The following is a 23,720-nucleotide window of genomic DNA, read 5'->3' on the forward strand; positions in this document are numbered from 1 at the left end:
CTCCTCCTCCTCCTCTTCCTCCTCCTCCTCCTCCTCCTCATTCTTCCTCCTCCTCCTCTTCTTTTATTATGGCCTGACACAAGCGACATCCAGGCCCTGCATAATACTGGATACTTTGACACTCCGAAAAGACAAAAATGAAATTCAGCTTCACCACAGAACAGTAGAAAGAACTTTCTTCAGGGGGCGGTGAGGAGCATTGGCGAAGGGAGGGGAGCGTCATGGTAGGCAAAGAAGGGCCTCTTTGCTCTCCAAGGCCCTTGGGGCAGGGATGTATAGGTGCAGTCAGTGAATGAGGGTCCCTTAGCCACAGAGGTCCCCAAGTTAGCTGAATGCCTGCCACCAAGATCCGGAGAGGCTCGGCCTTAGCGCGGCCGACTGGCAGAGAAAGCTCTTCCTCCCCTTGGGTCCGGCGCCTTTCTCCCTCCCCCTCACAAGTCCTGGACCTGAAGCCCAGGGCCAAGGGTCTGCCAGGGTGGGAAACTTGATTCAAAATGGCTGCTGGAACCGCTTGGGTTTTATTCGTAGCAAATGTTGTCAATTTCTCAAGCCAGATACTGCACTGATCGTCAGATAGGGTCTAAGAGTCGGGCCTCGGAGTTGAGAGTCCTAGGAAGCCTAGAAGGTGACCAGTCACCTAGGCGGGGGTCAAGGAAAAGAAGAAAAGTAGATGACCAAGTCGGGAGGGGAGGTCTCTGCTTCAAGCTTCTCTGGCTGTTTGTCTTGAGCGCCTGTTTTGTTTTGTTTTGTATTTTCCCCCAGTGACTGGGTACTAACCGTTGTGTTGTTTATGACTGTTGTATTTTTCTTACAGACACCCCCTGTTCCCTCTCTTAGCACTGATTTTTGAGAAATGTGAATTAGCTACTTGTACCCCCCGCGAGCCGGGGGTGGCGGGCGGGGACGTCTGCTCCTCAGAGTCATTCAATGAAGATATAGCCGTGTTCGCCAAACAGGTCAGCAAAACAAATGTTTTTTAAAAAAAAAAAGTAAAAGAAACAAGAAGGGATCCTGCCCCCAAACACACACAGCCAGCCACATATTCAAAAGTCACCAGCAGGTCGCCTCCCATAAGCCCCACGTGTTAAACCCAGCCCGAGATTCTTCCCCCCCGAGTTGAGTTGAGCGTGTGTGTTCTTGGATAACTTGAAATCACCCCCTTAATGTCCACTCACCGTCCATAAACTAGGGAAGAAAATCACTAACACCAGTGCTTGGGACTTGGCCGAACTGAGCAGACTCCCACAGTCTGAGAAGCATAGTTGCTAGCAATAAGACTGAACTCTAGATTTGGTTTGGGTTTATTTGGTTCATATTGAAGTCTGTTGGGGACAAACTCAAAGTCACCAAGCCCCTGCCCTCTCCCCCAGGTTACACCCTGTCCCTGACAGTATAATAAGGCCAAAAACTAGAAAGGTGACCAGATTTCATTTTTCCCCCTCTTTTCCCCCTTCTCTCCCTCTCCCTCCCTTCTCCTCCTCACTTGTATTTAGATCCGCGCAGAAAAACCTCTATTTTCTTCTAATCCAGAACTGGATAACTTGGTAAGAGATGACCCTTTACTCCCCTCCCCCATCTCCCTCTGCCCAATCCCAGTTCTCCTGCTTTGCTTTGAGAGTCTGGAAGTTTCTAGATGGGTCTTCCTGCAAACATTTCCCCCTGCCTGGATAAGTGGTTTGAGGACAAGTTCGCAGGGAAACATTCATCTCGCAAGGGCCGGGTCGAGCTAGCCGGGAGAAACGCGAGCTTTTGTTTTTTATGACAGCCGGGCAGTGCTGCCCTAATCAGCGCAGGGATTTATCTCCTGTCCTGTCAGCGTGTGTGCTTAAACTTTGCCGACTTTCCAGCCCTCAAAGTCTTGTCACCAGGACAGTGACCCGACAAGAGTCCCTCAAACAACCAGCTTGCCGGCCAGCAAGGTGTGCAGAAGGCAGCTGGAAGTTTTGCAATGTGAAAAGCCACAATTGGGGAGCTATCTGCCATCTTTTGCCTTTCAGTCCCTCCAAGCAAACCTCTAAGCCCAGTAGTGTGGTCCTTTGGGGATTGGGGTGGTGGGCCATGGGACCCAGAAAGGAGAGAACCTTGGGGGAGAAGAGTGTTTATGATCTCCACTTAGATGCTTTGTTGTTGTTTTAGCTATTTTTTTCTCTCCTTAAGAAATATAAACCTCTAGCTGGTACACGGTTGCTGCTATTAAGTTTTAGTGTTATTGCCATAAATCAAAATAACTCTGTTTACTGGGGGTGCCGGGTGGAGGGGGCCCTGGAGGAGCTAGAACTCAGCCGATTTTCTGCAAACCAAGAATGGGGTACTCATTCTTTTTTGTATCTTTGCAGATGATTCAAGCCATACAAGTATTAAGGTTTCATCTGTTGGAATTAGAGAAGGTAATTTCTTTAGTCTGTTTTTCCTTTACTTCTCATTCTCATTCATCCACTCTCCACCCCCCAACCCCCCAGTACACACAGAGGAGAGGATTCAGAATGGATGAAGTTCAGGCTTCTGAAATATTTTGCATAAATGTCTTTCTTGCTGGTAATTAGTGTCAAGGCCAATCTTAGAGTCCATTTCTCTTTGCAGTTTAATTACAATTTCAGCCACTAAAACTGAGATCACAAATGTCCTGGCCTTGTGTAGGTTCTGAATACCTTGCTGGCTTTGTGTAAATAGTTACAAGTCTATGCATCGTGGCCAAGTGCTGTTGTGAGTTTGTTTCCCAGGTTAATACCTCTGCAGTCTCTTTGATTCCTCTTCCTATTCTGCTTTGCAACCTTGGGTATGTGTGTGGGGGGGGGTTGTTTAGTTTTAACTGAGTTTTTGGAAGACAGTTTGAGAGCAGCGGCAGGTCAGACCCAGAAGAGGCAGAAGGGGAGGAGGAGTGGGCAAAGGAGTCTGGAGGAGATGGTGGGGGAGGCCCATTAAGCCTTTTGCAGAGACAAAGCAGAGTTACTGGTTGTGTCAATTCTTTGAATCTTTGAGCCCAGCACACACACCCCACCTTCACACTCAAGAAAGGGTGTGGGATAACTTGATTTTGCTAGCTGTTCTATAAATCTCAGCAATAAAAACTTAATGCATTGTAATTCAAACTAACATTAAATTGCCAGTGTGTGGGGGTTTCTTGTGAATGTTTGCATATCAGTGATGCCCAGGGCTTGCAAGAGTCCTCTTATGCCTAAATATTTGGAGTCTTCTTTCTTTCTTGCTTTCTTTCTTATCAGATAAATTTGTGGCTATAGATTTCTTTTCATATTATGAGTACTGGAACCTTGATTTCTTTCTTTTTTCTTTAAAGAAGTATCCCAAAAATATGCTCCTTCTGGGTAGACACACTAATTATTATAAATGTCACAGGGACTTGAGTTGTCAGACATACATACATATGCACGTACTATGTCACCACAGAACAGGTTCTTTAGAGATTATGTGTAGACACTTTGGAAAAGGATTTATGATAAAGTAACTGGGTGAAATTAAATAGTTTACCTTAAATGTCACCTACGCAGGTCACCTCTGTAATGGCCACAGCCCCGGGAGCAGATGAATTTAACACGGGTGTTGAATATGTTGTAGCCTGTGAATCATCTTGTCACTGTCAATTTTCTGGGATATCTCTATTTTGCAAGAAAAGAAAGTTATTCCTAATTCTGGATGCATCTGGGGGTCTCTGGAGGACAATTGACTTGTGTTTCCCTTATTTAGAAGTTTGGGTCTCACAAGGGGGGTGGATTGCACTTGTCAATGTCACTTACACACTCTTGATTATATTTCCATTTTTTTATTTCTGTCATAATGTAGGTACACGAATTATGTGACAATTTCTGCCACCGGTATATTAGCTGTTTGAAAGGGAAAATGCCTATCGATTTGGTGATAGATGATAGAGAAGGAGGATCAAAATCAGACAGTGAAGATATAACAAGATCAGCAAATCTAACCGACCAGGTATGCACTTTTCAATTTCAACATCCCTGGAAAAAAATTTGTATGCATATTGCTTGCTGGGTCACTACCACCTCCTTTTATTATTTGCATATGATTAAGTCCCTTTTAGATACATTTCCATCGAAATGAAAATTTTTGAATAATGTGGCTATTATTGCTTCATTAAGGCTGGCTCTGAGATTCGACCTGGAGAGATGAGCTTGTAAAAAGCTTTGCCGGCAAACTTGACCTGTTTCTTGTCGCTTTTAATTTTTGTCTTTATTTTATTTACCCTCTATAATAATGGGAGTGTTAACTGCCAGTGACTGCCTCCGATTGTCGGGCTTTGTTCATAAGCATTTCCCCCCTCTATCTTGAAGAAAAGAAAAGTGTAGGGTCTGCTTATTTCTTATTTTATTAGGAATAAATCCAAGATAGGTGGTCTAAGATAGACAGGGAGGGTTTGAAATCTAGCAAATGCTGGCTATTTTCTCCCTGTCTGTACGGTTCATTAGCCTGTCTTGTCAGTTTTCCTCAGCCGAACGCTTCTAGACCTCACTGAACATTGCTTTGTGCGATGTTCGCTGCAAGCTCGCCCATTTTATTGTACTTAATAGAAAAAATAAGACCAGGCCGAGGTTAGATAAACAGATAAATATGGACTTTTCTCCTCCTCCTTTCCACTTGTCCTCCAGCTGGTATGTGGTCTGGGGCCCTTTGCATTGGCAGCTTTTGGAAATGTCAGCTTCTGAGACACCCTGGCAGCTCCTGGGTGTGGAGGGTGGGGGCGCTCACTGCTGCCTGGCCCTTGGCTCTCCCTCCACCTCCAGATCCTCCCTCCAGACCATTCTTCCTCTGGGTTGCTAAGTAGGGACGACTTTTATTTGGAGTTCCTGGGGAGAAGGGAGATCTCTCTCTCTCTCTCTCTCTCCCTCTCTCCCTTCTCCCACCCCCCTCTCTCTGTCACCCCGACGCCACCGTTGGTTCCCATTTCCCCCCTTTCTTTCCTGCCTCTGTGTCTCTGGATTGGTCCAAATGAGTTGCGGGGGGGGGGGGGAATGCAATGAAAGTGAAAACGTGAGAAGTAAGTGAGATGAAACTGGGCCTGGGACAGCTCTGTTGCGAATTATTGCAAGGAGTCTCGAGATTTGGGGAGCAGCCTCCTCTAACCCCCTCCGCATATAAGTGAAGGCCTAGAGTTTCTCTTTCATACTTGGCACGTGAGGCCCTTCTTGGGAGAAGAGATCAGCCAGCCTTTCTTTGTTAAGCCAAGGGCCAGCTACTCCTCATAGTTTTCCTTTGCAAGTTCTACCATGATCACTGTTGGCTAGCTTCCGTCTTGAAGAGCCCTGACAAACTTCATTTTTTGGGCTAATCTTAAGGTTTTCCTTCTCCTCAAATTATCTTTCAAATAAATAAATACCCTGCTTGGATATGCAACCCTGCAACCCAGGCTGAATTCCTTCCTGGCTCTGGGAGAAGTGCGGGAAAGCAGTGCTTTAAAAGCGCCAAATTCTCCAGATCTTTAACTCGCCTATTTGGCGAGTTGTAAACTTTCTCGGCGGTGCACTGGGCTGGGTTTGTGTCATCCCGGCGCGGGGGAGCCCAGGTTGCGCGCAGGCTGTGGAGGCTGAGTTAGGGGTCCAGTCCCTGAGCTGTTAAATGCAGATTCCTCCCCGGAACCCTAGGGTAGCTGCTGTTGAGTAAAAATTGTAATCCAACAAGCCTAACTAGAAAATGGGATTCTAAAAGCTTCGGAGTGCTGGGTATGTAAAGCTATTTGAGCAAATTACAAGAATCGCTTGGGGGCACGAATGAAATCAACACTTTAATTGCCTCCAAGATGAAGATTTATACCCCGTTTTCGCAACGAATCATTATTTTATTCAAGTCAAAGGTAAAAGAACCAAAGGTGTTTGGAGTGCTCTTGGGGAGAAGGGATAAAACGATTGATAGAACATCACGGAATTCTTCCTGTACTTCTTCGGTAAAGTTTTGATACCCGCTTCTCTTAATTGGAGATATACAGACTAGTGTATCATCGAATTGGGTGAAAATTCGTGTTGTATGCTGGCTTTCTACCTGTTAAAAAAAGAGAGCGAGAAAAAAGATAAGCAGGCTATCTGGTCCCCGACGTTTGAAGGTGGGCTTTGCAGCCTCGCATGGGCTCCTGGCGCTGCTGTTGGGTTGTGAAATGGACTAGCTCTTGTGATCCCGCATCCAGATTTCATTTGATCTGAGGGCAGCAAACCAAAAGTTAGTCCTAATTATGGTGAGGTTCCTGAGAGTCAGGATCCGGTGTTTCTGGACTGGTTGTAGAGAGAGGGGCGCGCGGAGTGGAGCGCACGCAGTACGGTGCCTGGGATACTCACTGGCTCTCCTCCCCTAGGGGAGTAGAGAATAAAGTTCGAGGCACCTGGGCCGCCCTGTGGGCTTCAGTTCTCTAGACTGGAGCCTGAGGCAGGGGCTCCCAAGAGGGGGCAGTGAACCCCTAGTGGGGTGCCCCGGGGCCAGGCTGAAAGGATGGCCTCTCCACCTGTCTCTGTCCGCGCGCAGCCCGCAGTCAGATTGGGCCTAGCAGCGGGTATGCTCTGGGACTTGACGCTTCAGGTATGGCGAGAGTGCTGGGCCTCGTTAGCTCATTAACCCCTCTGTCTCTAGGGCCTGCAGGCTGCACGGTTTATTTTATTTTCCTCCCCCCTCCCCGCCCTACTTTGAAGGGCGCTCGGGCTGCCAACCGCGTAGGGATCTGGGATCGACGACTTTGGAGGTTTCTCCGAGTGCTAAATCGGCGGAAATCCACTTGGCCTTGTAAAGTCCGTAGGGTTGAGTCTCATTATTATTAGTATTTATTATTATTATTTGGTATCAGATGAAGACACAGGAGAAGCCTCCTCCCCCTTTTTTCGGCATTCCTCGCTCCCCGGGTGTTGGAGGCCATCTGGAGGTCCCCTGGCCTGAGAGCCATCTCTCACAGTCGCAGGCCTCCTGGCGCCCTCTCCCGACGGCCGCGCTCCTGGCTCGGCACGGGCCCTCCCGACGGCCCGCAGCTACCCGCGGGGGTCTTTCCTGCCGCGGAGTGGCTCGAGGACCTGGCTGAGACCCGGGAGTGGACCAAAAGTAAGATAATCTTGCGAGGCATCCAGACCAGGCTTCGGCCTGGTTGGCACCAGGGGAAGAATGCTAGTCCAGGGGAGGCAGGGCGCGTGATTGAGGGGTCCATGCTGGAAGAGAGAGCGCCCAGAGGGTGAAGCACAGATCCTGGGCACCCAGAGGCTCCTTTGTAGGCCGCACTCCAGGAAAGAGCCGTCGCCCTCCACCCTTGGGGTGTCTGTTGCTCGTCCTTCCGGGAATCTAAATGTTTTCAACTCCAAGAACCGAAGGGAAGAGTGGAGAGAGAAGCAGAGTCTCTAGGTCCCCAAGGTCGCCTCCTGGGGTCGTCTAGCTGGTTCCTGGCCAGTCCAGATTAGCTGGGCCTATGCTGGGGTATTAGCAGCGGCCCCACTTCTTCCCCGGAGGAAAGAGAAGCCGAGAGATGGTCCCTTTGGATTACAGTTTTATTCAACAGCAGCTCTCCAGGGGCACCTCGTCTGAATCTGCATTTAACAGCTCCCGGGTCGGGGCTGCCCGGCTGCGCGCGGCGCCCTGTTGCATGTTAATCCAGATTGGCCTCTGACGTCTGGGGAGAAGTAATGTGACGCTCGGAGATTGGACCGGAAAGCCGTGCTCACCGGGGCAAGTTAAATGCCAAGTGCTGCTGGGATCCCAGGGGTGGGTGGGTGGGGGAAGGGGTGGGAGCTGAGTGGATAAAAGGGGGACGGCCGCCCAAGCCACGCTGCCCGAGAAGTGGCCTGGGCCCCGGATCTGGGGGGAAACTTGATCCTTTGGATCCCAGGGCGCCTTCGTTCCCAAATGAGCTTGGGAACTTTGGATGGCGATTGGGTTTTATTTCCAAAGATCGGGATGTTGTTTCTAAGACATAGTTTGAAGGTACTTAAACTTGACGGAAATTGCAGCCGGCCCTCGCCCCCGCCCCCCATGGTGTGAAGATTCATCCTAGTGAAATTTAAGTCTTGTCCTAGAGAGGTGTCAAGGTAAGGGACAACCTTGAGTCCCTCATGGATTGAATCTCTTTCTTTAGGAAAAATTAGAAGGGGCTAGTGGATATTTTACGGATCCTAGAACCCTCTGCAATACATTTTCAGCCTAAAACAAAAAAAAAACAACCTTTTTGTTTTTTTTTTAAAAGCAATTTGTTTCTAAATGCCTCTATTGGGATACATCTTATTTAAATTTTAAATGTTTCATAGGTCCCACTTACTGACTTAATCTCGAACCTCTAACTGTATCCAAGCCTTGCAAGTGATGGGGTCTTAGCATCATCTAACTTTAGATTGTTGTGGGTCATGTGGCTTATTCTTAATTCCTTTTTAAAAAAAATGTCAAAGGGAAATTATGGCAGGATTCTCTATAATGATTAAATAATAAGGTGCTGACTGCTTGTCACTACACTGGCTAATTGGATCTTCACTCCAGGCCCGTTATTGCTTAGTATCCTTTGAATTAAGTTACTTGTTTACCAGGTGTGTTTTTATTGGTACTTTCTGGTTAGCTTTTAATGTGTATTTATGTGTGAACTTCAGAGGAGAGGGATATACTGATGCTAAATAAGGGCACTTAAAATATTTTGGAAAACAATGAGGAAAAAAAGCACAGGGTCTATGCAAAATAGTAGAGATTCATTCCAGTGTACAAGATCACTAGGTGCTAATAGTGCAAATATTACTCTTATCCGTTTTCATAGTTTCTAGTTCCCTCTTTCTCTTTCTCTCTCTCCCTCCTTCTCTCATTTCCCCCTTTATCTCCCTCTCTCTGTTTCTCTTCTTCTTTCTCAGTGGAAGTCCCCAGTGCAAGTTGTATGGTTAATGGAAAGCAATGATACTAATGCTACTTTGTACAAAGTAAAACCCCATAACAGCAACTATTGTTCAGTGATTTAACTAGCTCTGTGGCAATAGGTCACTCAAATAGCAATCCTTCTCTCACCAGAATGACTCCATTGCTCATCATTTAGAAGGATATAGGGTAGTTGTGTGTACCATAACCATCGGTTCTAACTTACAGACTCATATTAGGAAATGTGGAAAAGCTTAAAAGTAGAGGAAGAAGAAAAGAACGAGAAAGAAGTAAAGGATTTGAATGTAGGTTCTGTTTTCAAAAAGAATAACTGATAAGGATATATATATATATATATATATATATCCACATCACTACCTAACTTTGAAAATAAATTTTGAATCATCAATGTTTTAATAGTCCAAAACATTTAAAACACAACTGCTGCTGGGCAATTGAAGGAAAATTACACACCCCAATTCCATTCTTTCAAGAAAAAAATAACTACTTGTGGGACCAGAGAAGAAACATATTTATTAAGGTCAAGCAAACAGGCCCACTAACTAGCCTTCCTGTAAAGGTGGAGTTGGAGAAACTGAAGAGTACATAACAAATTATTAAGACACTTGTCATAACTGAAAATATTGTCACCATGAAATAATGTTTTTCACTACAACAGTATTTTCTTATGAAATGCGAACATGCTAATTGTGAAATTCTGAAGTATTTAACTTGGTTTTGTTTTTTGCATGGCACTGGGGATCCAATCCTAAACAAGTGCTCTATACCACTGAGCTGCAATCCCCCAGCCCTAAAAGTTTTAATCAGTGAACACTTAATCATCAAACACAACCCAAGTATGTATTGAAAAACTTCTGGAGGAAAGTAGGCATATAGCCAAATTTCTATGTGGCCTACCAGGGAAATGATAAAAAAAAATGAACATGAAATAAGACTTCCTTTAAGAAGGTCTATAATTCAATATTATTTGACTCTACTGTCAGGGAAATAGTTGAAGGATAGTAAACTGATATGGTGCTCAGTCATTTTTGTTACATAGTCTTAAATGTTTGCCACTGTAGCTATTTCTTGGCCTCTTTTTGATTCTGATATCTGTCATATTTGTATCAAAGTAATGCTTGAATTTATGTTATGATTGAAACAATTTTTCTGTCCTGAGTGGAAAAGATTAATATTTCAAAATTAGATCAAAATTATGGGAAAGTGTTCTTTTACAAATAAAGAAATAAAATGCATGTGACCCTGTTTATCTGACAGTTGTACAGATGTCAAGCCCAAAGGTTTTCAGAATTTCAAGTAAAAGAACACTGCTGTAAATCACATCAATCTTAGGGTTCTTAACTCAGCAGGAAATATCAGGACATAATACCTATTTAAAAAGTTAAGGGGTAGAGGGATAACAGTAGCCCAGTGGTAGGACATGTGGAAGGCCCGGGTTCAACCTCCAGGACTACAAAAGTCAAGGAAGTTTTTTGAATAAAATAAAAAAAGGAAAACTAAAACACATAAGTTTTAATGATAGTTTCAGATTTTGTTTTAAATTTTTATAGTTATTATTAAGGTGTTATACAAAGGGGCTACCGTTTCACAAGTCAAATACTGAGTACATTTCTTTTTTGGACAATGGCACCCTGTAGTTTCAGATCTTGGCTTTTAGGACTCAGTAAATTATAGAGAGACCGTAGTCATTAACTTCTTCTTTTGGGGTACACTACCATCCTTAACATCTGTAAATGAACCTTGCATATATGTAATCAAGAAGATGGTTGTATCTAGGTAGTCTAAAAAATAAGAGTTTCACTATATTCTAAATTTAACATGCAATGATTTCAGGAGTATGGAATTTAAGAAAGCTTTAAACAGGCTATCCAGGAAATATACCTATATTGGACAATTGCTAAATGTCCTACACTTATAAATTTGACATTTTAACAAATGATATAAAGGATAATGTGTGAAATAAGCAAGGATATGTTCATTGCAATATTTTTGGTAGACTCCAGTCTCAATTAGTTTAATACATTCAAATGCACAGAATTAAAACAATTGGCAAACACTTTACTAGACTCCCTCTGAACTCTTTTGCCAAATCTCATTTCTTAGTCTAGAAAATGTGTTCTCGTTAAAGAAAAATATGAGTGTGCAAATCTTTGAAAATTATTTTATATTTCTTGACTTCTTGGTTCAGATTTCCTAAAAAATGACTAAGACCTACTATAAAGAGTTTATTTTCTGGCAAAAGAGGCTGTTTTCTAGATTTATTGAAATTATACACCTGTTGTTTATTGGTATTATAAGTAGATGTAGTCAAATATGAATTGTAGTGAGAACCATAATAGTAACTTCTTATGAAGGGAAATCACTACAGCTTTTCTATGACATATGCACCACTGAGTATAGCTAAACTATTGGAGGATAAATAAGTTGTGAAAATAAATTTTATATTATTTATAATTCTCAAGAAATATATTTCTACTACTGAGTCTTCCCTGGATACTTAGACTCCACTTACAATTAATAGAATTTGCATTGACAAGGTAAAGAAACTAGAGTAAACAATGTAATAATTCTCTATGAAACTTAAGTCATTCTTCTACAGAAAAGAAATCCTGTTACAACTTTGGTTTACTAAGTAAAACTTTTTAAGTGACCACAACTGTTTATTCATTTAGGAAGATTAAGTAAAAAAATTGTAATCATGATACTTTATTTCCCATTTTTTCATGATATAACGTCTTAATTTTTATAACAAGTTTAAACATATGGGACTTTGAATCGGTATTTCTGATAGAAATCTAATATTTTCAGTGCTATTATAATTGATCTAATATCAATATATAACAACATTCTAATAGCAGTACATGACAACATAAGCAACTTGTGATTGTTTTCTATTGCTCATGGATTTCCATGTCTATAGATTTTTTTTCCTCACACTTTACAAGGTAGAATGTTTATTCTTAACTGCAAAGATCTGGATTGTTAATTATTGTATAGAAAGGTAGAACTACAATTCTTTCTTTTCCTTATCACTTTGTGAGTTTTTTCTCACTATTTTATGAACAATGAAAATCCCATGTCTGAGCTTTAAGCTTGAACTAGTTTTCTAGGTCTTATTTCCTATTATAGTACCTTGTGAATTGTTACTCATATGTGCGTTTGTTTTCTCTGAAATGAAGTTAATTGTTCCTTTAGAACAGGAATGGATAGAGACCAAAAGTCATCAAATATTCCCAACCTGTGCCTTACAATTAGGTGAAAAATTGAGAGCTTGTTATTCTTACTTGCTTTCCCTAGGGCTATGAACATTTGATAGAAAGATCCACATCAGCCCTTTTGAGCTCTTCCTCTGAAAGCTTAAAGGTGTTTTCAGTGACTGTGTTCTTAACTGATAGTCCATATTTGGTCCCAGCTCTCTATGATTAGCATTTTATTCTGAATTTGCATTCACATTATGTCCCATAGAACCTCTTTAAAGCAAAGTTGGTTTTTATGACTATTAGGAAACTTCTTTAAAAATGTATTCAAAACAGAAAGAGTAAGAACTTATTTGACAACAAAACTCCTCTTAGTGTCCCTATAACTGTTTGGATGTGATCAACATTAACTCAATTTGATAGACAAGCTATAATTAACTCTAACCTATACTGTTTTCTGTTATTCAGAATTATTCCTTAGTGAGTTGAAAACTTAATTTCAGATAGAATGGTATCTGATGCCTGAGATTCTTAAGTATATTTACACTATTTACATGAAATGGAATGTTTATCTACAGAGCCTCAAGAGGGACTTGCTTCTTGGAGGTAGATTAACAATTTTTAAAATGCAAAGTTATAGAATACTAACTAGAGCAGGTGAAGTCTTTGATTAAGATATATATTTTTTTCTTTCTATTTACTGCAAGGTTGATATTATTCTTCCTAAAGCAAAAGACACTAATTTTTGAACATGTCATTTTAAACCTAGTTATTGCAAGAATGATGAAAACTAACAAGGTAGCAGGGAAATTTAAAAAGTAATGTAAAATAGGCCAGGCACTATTTGCTATGATGGTCCAATAACATCAAGTGAACCTGAGCATCTAGGCTTTGGTTAGGACATTGCCATGGTTGTTGGCTTTACCTAGATCTGAAGTTGTCTTCAAATTTGCTCTGAAGAAATTTTCAGTGCAGAAATTTTGTGATACTAGCCATGAAACATCATATTTATTTGAAATTGTTCATTCCCAAGACACTTACTATCTTGAGTAACCTTGCGGCTTTTCTCTTGTGAGTAGTTCAGATAAATGTATTATTTATTTACATTCTATCATATACATTATTAATGGGAATTATGCTACAACTCTACTTGGCATATGGAAGTTTTCTTTGTGGCACAGAGGTGGCATCTGTGCCCCAAATGGCACATCTTTAAGTAGATAATAAGGGTTATCCTCAATGTACTCTCATCTCTCAGAGCTGTCTTGTATTTATGCTTCCTAGTTCCAGAGGCAACAGCCTGTTGCTATTTTCATTTTAATTGTCATCGTTTTCTTGGCTGTAGCTATGAACAAAGAGAATCTGAAATTTTGCATAATTGATCTTAATGATAAATTAATTTTTTAGTGAAAAGATTTTGAGTAGTAGGATCATTTAACTCTTTCCTTTCTGTGAAGATATTTTCTCTGACCCTATGGTGTGCCCAGATTTTCCCAGGAATAGTTATTGTTCATGGAATTTTTAACACTGGTCCTGTAATTGATGGCTCGGTCTATTGTTTGTCATATCTGGAGATTTTTTTTTACAAGCTGTATTCAATCCCAAAATCACCAAGAAAATATTTGATTCATTGTGTCCTGAGCTTCCTTGTACAAAATGAGACATGAGGGCAATGTGTATCCTGTACCTACCAAGTGTATTGTTGGTTTTCAAATGTTTTTATTCTAAGAATTATTCAGAACCAATAACCATCTGCATTTTAGTGCATATAAACATTGTATGCTAGAATTTGGGATTGTAGAAATGTGATTTTATTTTCCCATGCCAGTTAGGTGCATTGTTCTTCCCTCCACTGTTGAGACATTCTAAAGGTTTGCTTGCCACCCAGATGGTGTGGGTTTTTTTTTGGGTGGTGGTGGTGGTCTAATGCTTGTTGAGGGTAGGTAAAGAACATACTAATAGGAAAAAAAAGAGGAGAATAAAGCACCAACATCAATTACGGGCCTTAGCTTATAATCTACTTATAATAGTGCAAATACTCTGTAACTGTGAAGCAGTATGAATAAGACTCAGCCCTTGAGCATAGCTGAAGAGTAACATTCTGATTCATGGTCTTTCCTAAAAAAGTGAATAATACTTACAATTTTGTTGTTGGTTTCTAGGTTAAGTACCTCAAGATATAGAAAACTTGGCCATTCTAGAAACTTAAAATTAAATTTGGGATGCTTTGAGAAAGTCCTACTTTATGATCTTATCCAAGATAATACAAGAGAGGAATAATCTCCCATCTCTGATCTTATCCAAGATAATACAAGAGAGGAATAATCTCCCATCTCTGACTTTAACAGTCAGAGCTTAAAGATTTAGAAATCCTTGAGGAATAACAGATGCTTCAAAAAAATCATTGAGAATATAACAGTTAGAGGTACTTCTTAAAACTCCTAAGGAAAGGAGAGGATACTGTAAAACATACATTATTGCTAATTATCAGTGTAAAGCAATAGGTAAAGTAACTTTCCAATGATTCTTTTATCCAAAACACAGTGCTACCAGGTAGGAAAATAAAACAACACTGCATATTGGCAAGCTTTTATCCTCCTCATATCGAAATTGTGAATTTTCTGCTTTGAGAGTAGAAAAGATAAAACTTCCAAAATACTTGACAAAGAACAACTAAGTGTGCTGATTGCAACTTTCAATCACACACCCTTTCAGGCAGGCGGTGTCCCAGGGATGTACAATTTAGAGTCAGAACATTCGTGCTTGAACCTAGACTGCTATGAGAAGGTAAGTCACTTACCCTTGGTGGTGAGTCTGTTTCATAGTCTGTCAAATGAGAGATAATAATAGTAATAATATTCTCTTCACTGAATTACTATAAGAACTGCATAAGGGCATTTGTGAAGCATTTAGGATTGTGCTCACTCCTGTCACCATAGTGAGCACTAATTAAATAACTTTGTTTTTCCTGTCCATTTCGGAAAAAAGGAACTGGATTTGGGGAGGAAACACTAGGTACTGTTGTTTATAAAGAATTTTGGAGCTTTTAAAAAATGTCACTATAATCCTTAATATGAGGGGTTTGCTATTATTCAGATTTTATCGTCGTGTAAAAGGAAACAAGAGCTGGGCACTGGTGGCTCATGCCTGTAATCCTAGCTATTCAGGAGGCTGAGATCTGAGGATCATGGTTCATAGCCAGCCTGGGCAGGAAAGTCCATGAGACTCTTATCTCCAATAAACCACTAGAAAACTGGAATTGGCTCTGTGTCTCAAGTGGTAGAGCACTCGCCTTGAGCTGAAGAGCGCAAGGACAACGCCCAGGCCCAGAGTTCAAGCCCCACGAGTGACAAAAAAAAAAAAAAGAAAAGGAAAGGAAACAGGAAAGCGTGGTGGCATATTCTTGTAATCCCAGTACTTGGGAGGCTGAGGCAGGAAGATCATGAGTTGAAGGCCAGCTTGGCCAATATAGGGAGACCTAGCCTCAAACAACAACCAGCCTCCAACCAACCAACCAACTAGACAAATAAACACAAAGAAACTATCCTCAGCCATATTTCTGAGTCAGTACAGCAACTTACTGAAGATGCATGATTAAGGTAAAAGTCAAATGAAGCTGTGTGCAGACCTTGATGAGAGTATCCTCAAACGCCCTGCTTCCTCCTGCCACCCAGAATATGGGTCACCTTGATTCGCAGTTGCTCACAGGGTCTTGATAGCTACTTACACTAAGGAGACAATGTTTTTTGAAGGATGGGATGTTCTTTTTGCTAGGATGTTTGTGGTTGGAAGTTGTTTTATATAAGACACTAGAGTTTATTTTATCTTAATTTGTTTGCAGAAGCCTAAAACAAAGTTTCAAATAGAAAGCAAACTGTCTTTTAAAATGGATTTTTAGAACACCAGGTAAACTGACATATAATTTATTGATCTTCTTCCACTGCTAAGTAGAAATAATAAAAAAAAGAACTAAAATTAAAAGAAATCCCTTAGCAGATCAATGAAGAAGGTTTGAAAAATATTTCAAACTATTTGGAAATATTTTTAACTATTTGGAAATACAGTAGCACTAGTTGGAGTAGGGTTTTGCTTATTTGTTTGAGTGAAACTTTAAAGTCTATTTACTTTGTAAAGCTTGTAGGTATGATTTTAGGATCAAAATACATATCATTGTTAAAATCTTGAAATATAGAAATATATTTGATTAGTATAATGCCATTTGTAATAGAACATGATAGATAAGAGAAAGATTTATTTATTTACTTATTTATTTATTCATTTATGATAATACTGAAGCTTGAACTCATGGCCTGAATGATGTCCCTGAATGTGTTGTTCAAGGTTAGCACTTTACCACTTGAACAACAGCTCCATTTATAGCTTTTTGGCAGTTAATTGGAGATGTGCACACTGCCTTGGAATCATGATGCTCAGACCTCAAACTCTTGAGTAGTTACGATTAAAGGTGTGAGACACTAGTACCCATCTATTTTATTTTTTCTTGTGCCAGTTCTGGGGCTTTGAACTCCTGGCCTGGGCTCTATCCCTAAGCTTTTATGCATAGTACTCTATCACTTTTAGCATGTGTGTGTGTGTGTGTGTGTGTGTGTCTGTGTGTGTGTCTGTGTGTCTGTGTGTGTGATTTATTGGAGATAAGAATCTCATGGACTTTTTAGCCTGGGCTGGGTAGCTCTACTTCTGGCTTTTTGGTGGTTACTTGGAGATGCTCAGGCTGGCTTTGACCTGCAATTTTCAGATCGCAGCCTCCTGAGTAGCTAGAATTACAAGTCTGAGCCACCAGTAACCAAATTATTTACTTTGAGACAGAGTCTCACTCTGCTGCCCAGACTAGTCTTGAATTCCTAGGCTTGTTCTCCCACATAGCTGGGACTATGGGGGTGTTTATTACCAGGCCTGGCTCCTACGGGAAAGATTATTAAAATATAAATGCTTTTACTAAGACATTTTTAGTGCAATCAGGCTTTATTTTTTCTTCTCTTCATGAGATTGTGTTCCACAGCATACTACTTAGTAGAATTTGAACAATCAGTGCACTTGAACAGTTTCTAAATTGCTCATCCACTCTGTGTTACTTTCCAGTTTTCCAGTTTGGGTTGTCAATACTTGTCAATTGCTTTTCATTGTAATTATTCTTTCCCTCTATAATTTGTGTGTTATGTGCCTCATGTAGAAATCTGTTACCTTCTTAGACCACAGTGGAACGCATCACCAGGGGATGATAGGAGCTTTGATTCCAGGAGTAGAAGAAAATGGGCAAAATTTAATCACGGATCCTTGGATTTTATCCAGAAAGCTTTTGAAATATTTTGGGTATACTTGTTCATCTATAGATGAAACATTATTGATCTTTAAACTACTTGGATGGATTAGTTAAACTGTAATCTATCACCTGCGAATATTAGAGTTGAGAACTAAAACTAGCAAGCAGTGAAAAAGCAGGACTTTCAGAGGCATAGACAGAATGACCCATGATGCTACATCTGAGCTAATTTTTGCCCTCCGTGCCTACCATAGCAGTCAGCCTTCAAGTAGTGAGAGGAAAAAGAATTGTGGACATTTTCAGGAGTTTGGGCAATGTATTTCATTGATCAGTAATATATATGTATATATATGCATATGCATGCATATATAAACATATATATAAACATATATATGTGGAATTTAAAGTATATATACATACACACAACATATATATATATATGTATGTATAATTTGCCTTGTCATGTAATATAAAACATTCAAGTCCTCTCTGTCACCTTTTTGCGGGGGGGGGGGGGAGGGGACGGGGGATACCAGTCCTGGGACTTGAACTCAGGGTCTGTATGTTGTCCCTTAGCCTTTTGACATTCTGTTACTTAAGTGACACTTTTACTTCTGGCTTTTTGGTAATGGAGATAAGAGTCTCGTGGACTTTCCAGCTCAGGCTGGCTTTGAACCAGGACCCATAGATCTCAGTATTACAGGAGTAGTATTACAGGCGTAAGCCACTAGTGCCTGGCTTCCACTACATCATTTTGTCTTTTGCCTCTTGCACATGAATGGGATGTGTTGCTGAGCATGGTGAGTGTGCACACACATGTGCCTCTGTTGCTATGCATGCATGAGTGAATACACATGTATACCTTTATGTACCAACCATCACTTGCCTGAACCCAGGCTTCAGCAATTTCTGGAACTCATACAATTACCATGTGATAGAAAACTTTTCACTTAGAGATGAAATTACTCCTTTGAGAATTTTCACCAAAGGCAAAAAAGCACAAAAATCCTTTTCCTCCTCTCTATATGCCTCATTACACAGAGATAGAGGATTCAAGGTTTGAGAAATTATCATTTTGTAGGTTTTATTTGTGGTACGTGAGAACTGGGAAATATAGAGCTCAATTTAACAGATACTATCTTTGCCTCCACAAACTACCCACCGCTACCATCATATATATGGTAATATCTAACCTATACATTATTTATGTAAATATTTAAGTACATATATGTGGAAGCGACACACCGGAGTTGCTTAGCTGTTAAGGTTTTAGAAATCTTCCTCTCTTGATGCTGAATTAGACACATGCTGTGTGTGAGACTACTAGCTGTCACCAATGTGGTAAGCACCATACTTATGGAATGATTGGATAATAACAACACACATGTCTAGATTAAAAATCTTTAATGGCAAACTTGCTAGGGCTGGGACTACGAGAAGAGAAGTTTAGTCTTAGTGAGAGCCACAGATCCTTAAAGATGATGGTGGATTTCATTGTCTTACCACTAATTTACCACATGCCCTGAGTCACCAAAATGACCCCTCAGGCCTTTACTAAGTGGAGTAATAGACACATTTTATTCTGGCACTAAAATGGGGCTCAATAAGAACCCTGGCAGGCCTACCAGCTTGGCAAAGGTAAGGGGTGGGGGAGGGGAGAGGGAGGGGAATGAGGAACAGGATCGTCGATGGTGAAAGTGGGATCAAGTATGTGGAGGAGGCAACCTGTCTCTCTGGAAAGTGAGGATGAGCCATCATTAGGGACCGCCCTGGGCACCTGCCCATCTTCCCCAGCATTAACAAATGCTTATTTCAGCAAGAGCACTAGAGACTTAGGAATGGATTCCCTAAAACACCCCCTAAACTGTGAATGGGACCCTTGAACCCACAGCATGCATACACACTGAGGCACTCATTTGTGAATGCTTCAGGCATTTAAAAACAGCTAAAGGCTAAAAAAAAAGACAACACAAACTATTTAAGTAAGAAGACAACACAAAGCAGACTGCCTGAATTTGTGTGTCAGACCAATTTTGCTTAATGATTTGCAAGGGTATGTTTTATTGAGATCCCTGAAATAATTTTGTTCTCCGTACCTGAATTTTAAGTTAAATGGAAGTAGCCTAGAGGAAATACATTTCTGTGTGTGTGTGTGTGTGTGTGTGTGTGTGTGTGTGTGTGTGTGTGTGTGTGTGCATGTGTACTGGTTACTGGGACTTGAACTCAGGGCTTGAGCATTGTCCCTTAGCTTTTCTGCTTAAGGTTGGTACTCATCATTTGAGTCACAGCTCCATTTCTGGCTTTTTTGGGTGGTTAATTGGAGATAAGAATCTCATTGACTTTCCTTCCTCATACTTGTAGAAAAGATCTCAACCTCCCGAGTCGTTAGGATTATAGGTATGAATCACCTCCTCATCCTCTGCCACCTGGCAAGAACATATATACATGTATCTATATATGTATATATGGTTGTGGGACTTGAATTCAGGGCCTGGGTATTGTCCCTGAGCTCTTTTGCTTAACGTTAGCACTCTGAGCCACAGCTCCACTCTTGTATTTTGACTAGTTAATTGGAGATAAGAGTCTCTGGGCTGCTTTTGAAGCACAATCTCAGCCTCCTGAGTAGCTTGGATTACTTGCATGAGCTACCTGCACCTGGCAAGAATATGTTTTGAAAGGATCAAATTTTTCCTGCTTTGTAGGTGCTCAATTAATGTTGGTGAAATGGGCTGAATGGTTATATGGTTGTGATTATCGAGCATATTCTAATGGTGGCCTTTAAGAATATTATTAGGGTTGTGAACTGAGCAGACCTTAAATATTCATACATTAAAAAAATTCTCCACATTTCTCATCCTCAGCTTCAAGTCCACATGTATATATGGAGCTGTTTCTCACTGCAGTACCTGCGTTCCCTGTCTCTTCCTTATTTCTCTGTGTATGGGTTTTTGTGGCCCTTTCTTGTGGATGGCATCATTGATTGAGAGGTGTGTGTTAGAAATCATGTTGGCTGATGTAATATGCTTCTAAGGATTATGAGAGAGAGAGAGAGAAAGAGAGAGAGAGAGAGGCTTTAGATAGAGGTGAAAAGTGGAGAGGGAGGGTGTCATTAGCTATGGCTCTCATGGCAGTGTGTGATTGTGCTGTTCAGAAGTCCTTTCTACTGTGTCACAGGCGTGGTGTGCGTGTGTGCATGTGTGGAGGCCATGTGTGGCTGTGAGATTGTGTCTGTGCATGATCACTGTGCACCTGGACACAAGCCTCAGGTGACTAGCTCCTGCCCTGGAGGGACAACACTGCTTGCTTTGGAGATGCACCATCTTCAGGCCACTAGAGGTCCTTTACTGAAAAGACTGGTGATTTGAGAGAGGAAATGCACCTCCCCAAAGAGTACTTATGGAGAGGTGCAGACTGACTTCCAATTTTGAACACTGTACTTACTTCATCAATCTCTTCAAAGCTGATCTCTTCAGCATCAAGATCATGAGGTTCCCACTTTTTAAACTGGAACCAGTAGGATGGAGGTTGTTGTTTCTTTCTTTTCTCTTTTCTTTTTTTTCTACTATCCTCAGCTCTCAGCTTCCTGAATAGCTAGGATTACAGGTGTTAGCAGCTAGCACTGAATATCTTGGTAGAAATGTTTGTGGCTATTGTTTAAATTCTTTTTTCCTTTTTGCTTTTTTCTGATTTGGAAAGCATGATTCTGGCATCATTATGCTGTGATGAATGATCAACTGAGAAGAGTCATCCGAGTGCTTCTTTGTATACTCTAAAGTGATTTATAAATATTAGATATCAAATTAAAGTTGATGGGATAGACACAAACAAACCACCTATAAAATTATGTTATCCTAAGGTGACAAGAAGATCAGTTTGCATTCCTTGAGCACACACCAGCTGGGAGATAGCTGTTTAAGTGGCCAACTCAGGTTCACCATTCTATCCAGAAGTTCTATAACCACAATCCACCTGGTTAGGTCTTCCAGGGTTGACTTGGTCAATCTGTGTGGTTCTATTAAGAGTTATTATGGCTCTCAATGATTGAGTACTTGCTCTATGCCTGGCAACTTATATGTGTTATGTGTACAAGAGAGCATTTTATATGCCCTTTTCTGAATTAACCATTAAGAATAACAGACTTGTCTAAGACCATGTACATGGTACATCTAGGTTTTATAAAAGAATCTCTCTAGCTTTACATTTTCCTTTTTAAATATATATTATATTATATATAATATATATAATATTATATGTTCCTGTGAATGCAAATATATGAGATAGGTTTAGATTTTACAAGTCTCTTTTAGATGTTTTATGATGTTCACAATATCAGGTAACAACAAAGTGACTATCTCTATTACTTAAGCTATTCATTCATTCAAAAATATATTTGAACTGAGCACTGGAGCTCATGTGTGTAATTCTAACTAGAAAGCTGATATCTGAGTATCACGGTTCAAAACCAGTCTGGATCAGAAATTCCATGAAACTTTTATCTCCAACTAACCACCAAAAAGCTGGAGCTCTATCACTTGAACACAAAAGCTAAGGGCAGTGCCCAGGCCTTAGTTCAAGTCCCCGTACCAGCACATATATGTAGTGTATGTACATATATGCACGCATGTATACACATATACACATCCATAAACATCCATATTTCAGTTTTGGCATTTTTGTAGATATGGTGATGAGTAAGATTTAGTCCAAAACGTTCACAGATACAAGATTGTAAAGGCACGAGAGAGCAAAATAATAGAGGTGAGTGTGAGCTGGCCTGCTTGCTCAGGAGAGCAGAGCCTCACTGTTCCAGGTGACTTTGTGTGTGTGTGTGTGTGTGTGTGTGTGTGTGTGTGTGTGTGTGTGTGTGTGTGTGTGTGTGTATCAGGGAATGACTTCTGGAAAAGGTAGCATATGAAATATGCCTTAAAAACTAAGAAGGAAATAGTTCCTGGGACCAAGAAGGGCAGTGAAGGGCATTGAAGACAGAGGAGAAGGTATCCAAATAATCTTAGAAACCGAAGAAAGCTTAGCATTGCTGAGGCACAAGAAACAAGGAAAGGAACGGTGGTCCCTATGGAGAGATTATAACGGCTTTAGTGAATTCAACTAAAATCCTCAGAGTGTCTTACTTATTCAGTGCTCATTTCCTAAGTACCATCCAGTAATGGTGAGCAAAACAGAGCCCTCTTGCCTTCATGGAGCTTGTGCTGTAGTGGGATTGTGGTGACCAGTGAGGGGGTGTCATTAATGACAGAGGAAATCAGTATAAAATGAGAAATTTGACTGGATGTAGTGGTGTATGCTACAGGAAGATCAAAACACTAGTTTTAATCCCTAGTATTGGGGGGAAATAAGAAAAAAGAAATGAGAGGTTTTGTTGATTAGTTAGTGTAAAAAATAGACAAGACTGCATGGAAAAGTGGAGAGGAGGAGAGACTCAGGGGAGAGATGGCACAGATGTTTCTTAGGTTTGTATCCTGGAGAGATGGTATAATATCTATTGGGATGGTAACATTTAAGAAAGTAATAGGAGAGGTTTGGCATCATGGCTCAGGTTGTAAAGTGCCAGCAGAGTTCTAGTCTTCATCTTGGGCCAAAAAAAAAAAAAAGACTAGAAGATTTAGTGGAGATGTGAAGAGCTTAATCTCAAACTTGTTTGTAGTTGGACATACAAATGTAAAGTCCAAGGAACAGATCCATAGACAATTTGGGTGGCATGCTGGTGATCATTCAAGCCATGGTAGTGAAATATATTGTCCAATGAAATAGGAAAGGTACTGTGGACACAGTATGTCCAAATTTAAGGTGTAAAGATTCACCAGTGGACCTCTTTATTCAGGATGGTGGGGTGATTTTTGAAGATGTAGGTTATTTGTTGGAAGTCTGGGAGCTAATAATAATTAAGTTCAGTACCTTAAGCACGCATTGATGGCTAAACCATGCATGTCCTGAGCCAGGAAAGAAGACAGATCCAAATAAGATACTATCCTTCTTTGAAGGAGCACACAGTCAGGGGAGGTCATTGCTTCTCTCATTCAACCAGATGTCAGCAAAATTGCCTTTTGAATAAAAAATACTATGTCATGAATAATTTAGAAAACTGAACAACTTAGTTTCAAGCATTCTTAAGACCTGACGGAAGAAAACCAGAAGTATTCGCCTTGTCAAAGAAAGGAGTAGGGAGGAATCATAGCCTTCTTCAGATATTTTTAAATGGCTTTCTTTTGAGAGATCCCAGAATTACAAGAAAACATGAGTGGAAATAGGTTGGTTTTATATATATTGTATGATGTATCTGTCTATTGGCCAATAGGAACTTACTGGTGGAGGGAAGACTGGAGTTGACTCTTTCCATTTTATGATAAGCTTTAGGAGGACTTGGACTGTTAATGCTGAATGAG

At 40.8% G+C, this 23,720-nt stretch overlaps 1 protein-coding gene across 4 annotated transcripts in view; it reads left to right on the forward strand.

The window, feature by feature from the left end:
* Meis1 (Meis homeobox 1) overlaps positions 1 to 23,720 on the forward strand; it is a 146,152-nt gene that overhangs the window by 4,054 nt on the left and 118,378 nt on the right. For 2 of the 4 annotated variants that reach the window (XM_013022567.1, XM_013022569.1), the window contains exons 3-7: positions 815 to 956; positions 1,494 to 1,544; positions 2,337 to 2,387; positions 3,799 to 3,945; positions 14,754 to 14,825. In XM_013022567.1, the coding sequence (XP_012878021.1) occupies positions 815 to 956; positions 1,494 to 1,544; positions 2,337 to 2,387; positions 3,799 to 3,945; positions 14,754 to 14,825 (463 nt within the window). The remainder of the gene's footprint in view (positions 1 to 814; positions 957 to 1,493; positions 1,545 to 2,336; positions 2,388 to 3,798; positions 3,946 to 14,753; positions 14,826 to 23,720) is intronic. The other 2 variants (XM_013022570.1, XM_013022568.1) reach the window with 1 other exon arrangement.

Source organism: Dipodomys ordii, unplaced genomic scaffold, assembly GCF_000151885.1.
Source record: "Dipodomys ordii isolate 6190 unplaced genomic scaffold, Dord_2.0 Scaffold63, whole genome shotgun sequence".
Lineage (NCBI taxonomy): Eukaryota > Metazoa > Chordata > Mammalia > Rodentia > Heteromyidae > Dipodomys > Dipodomys ordii.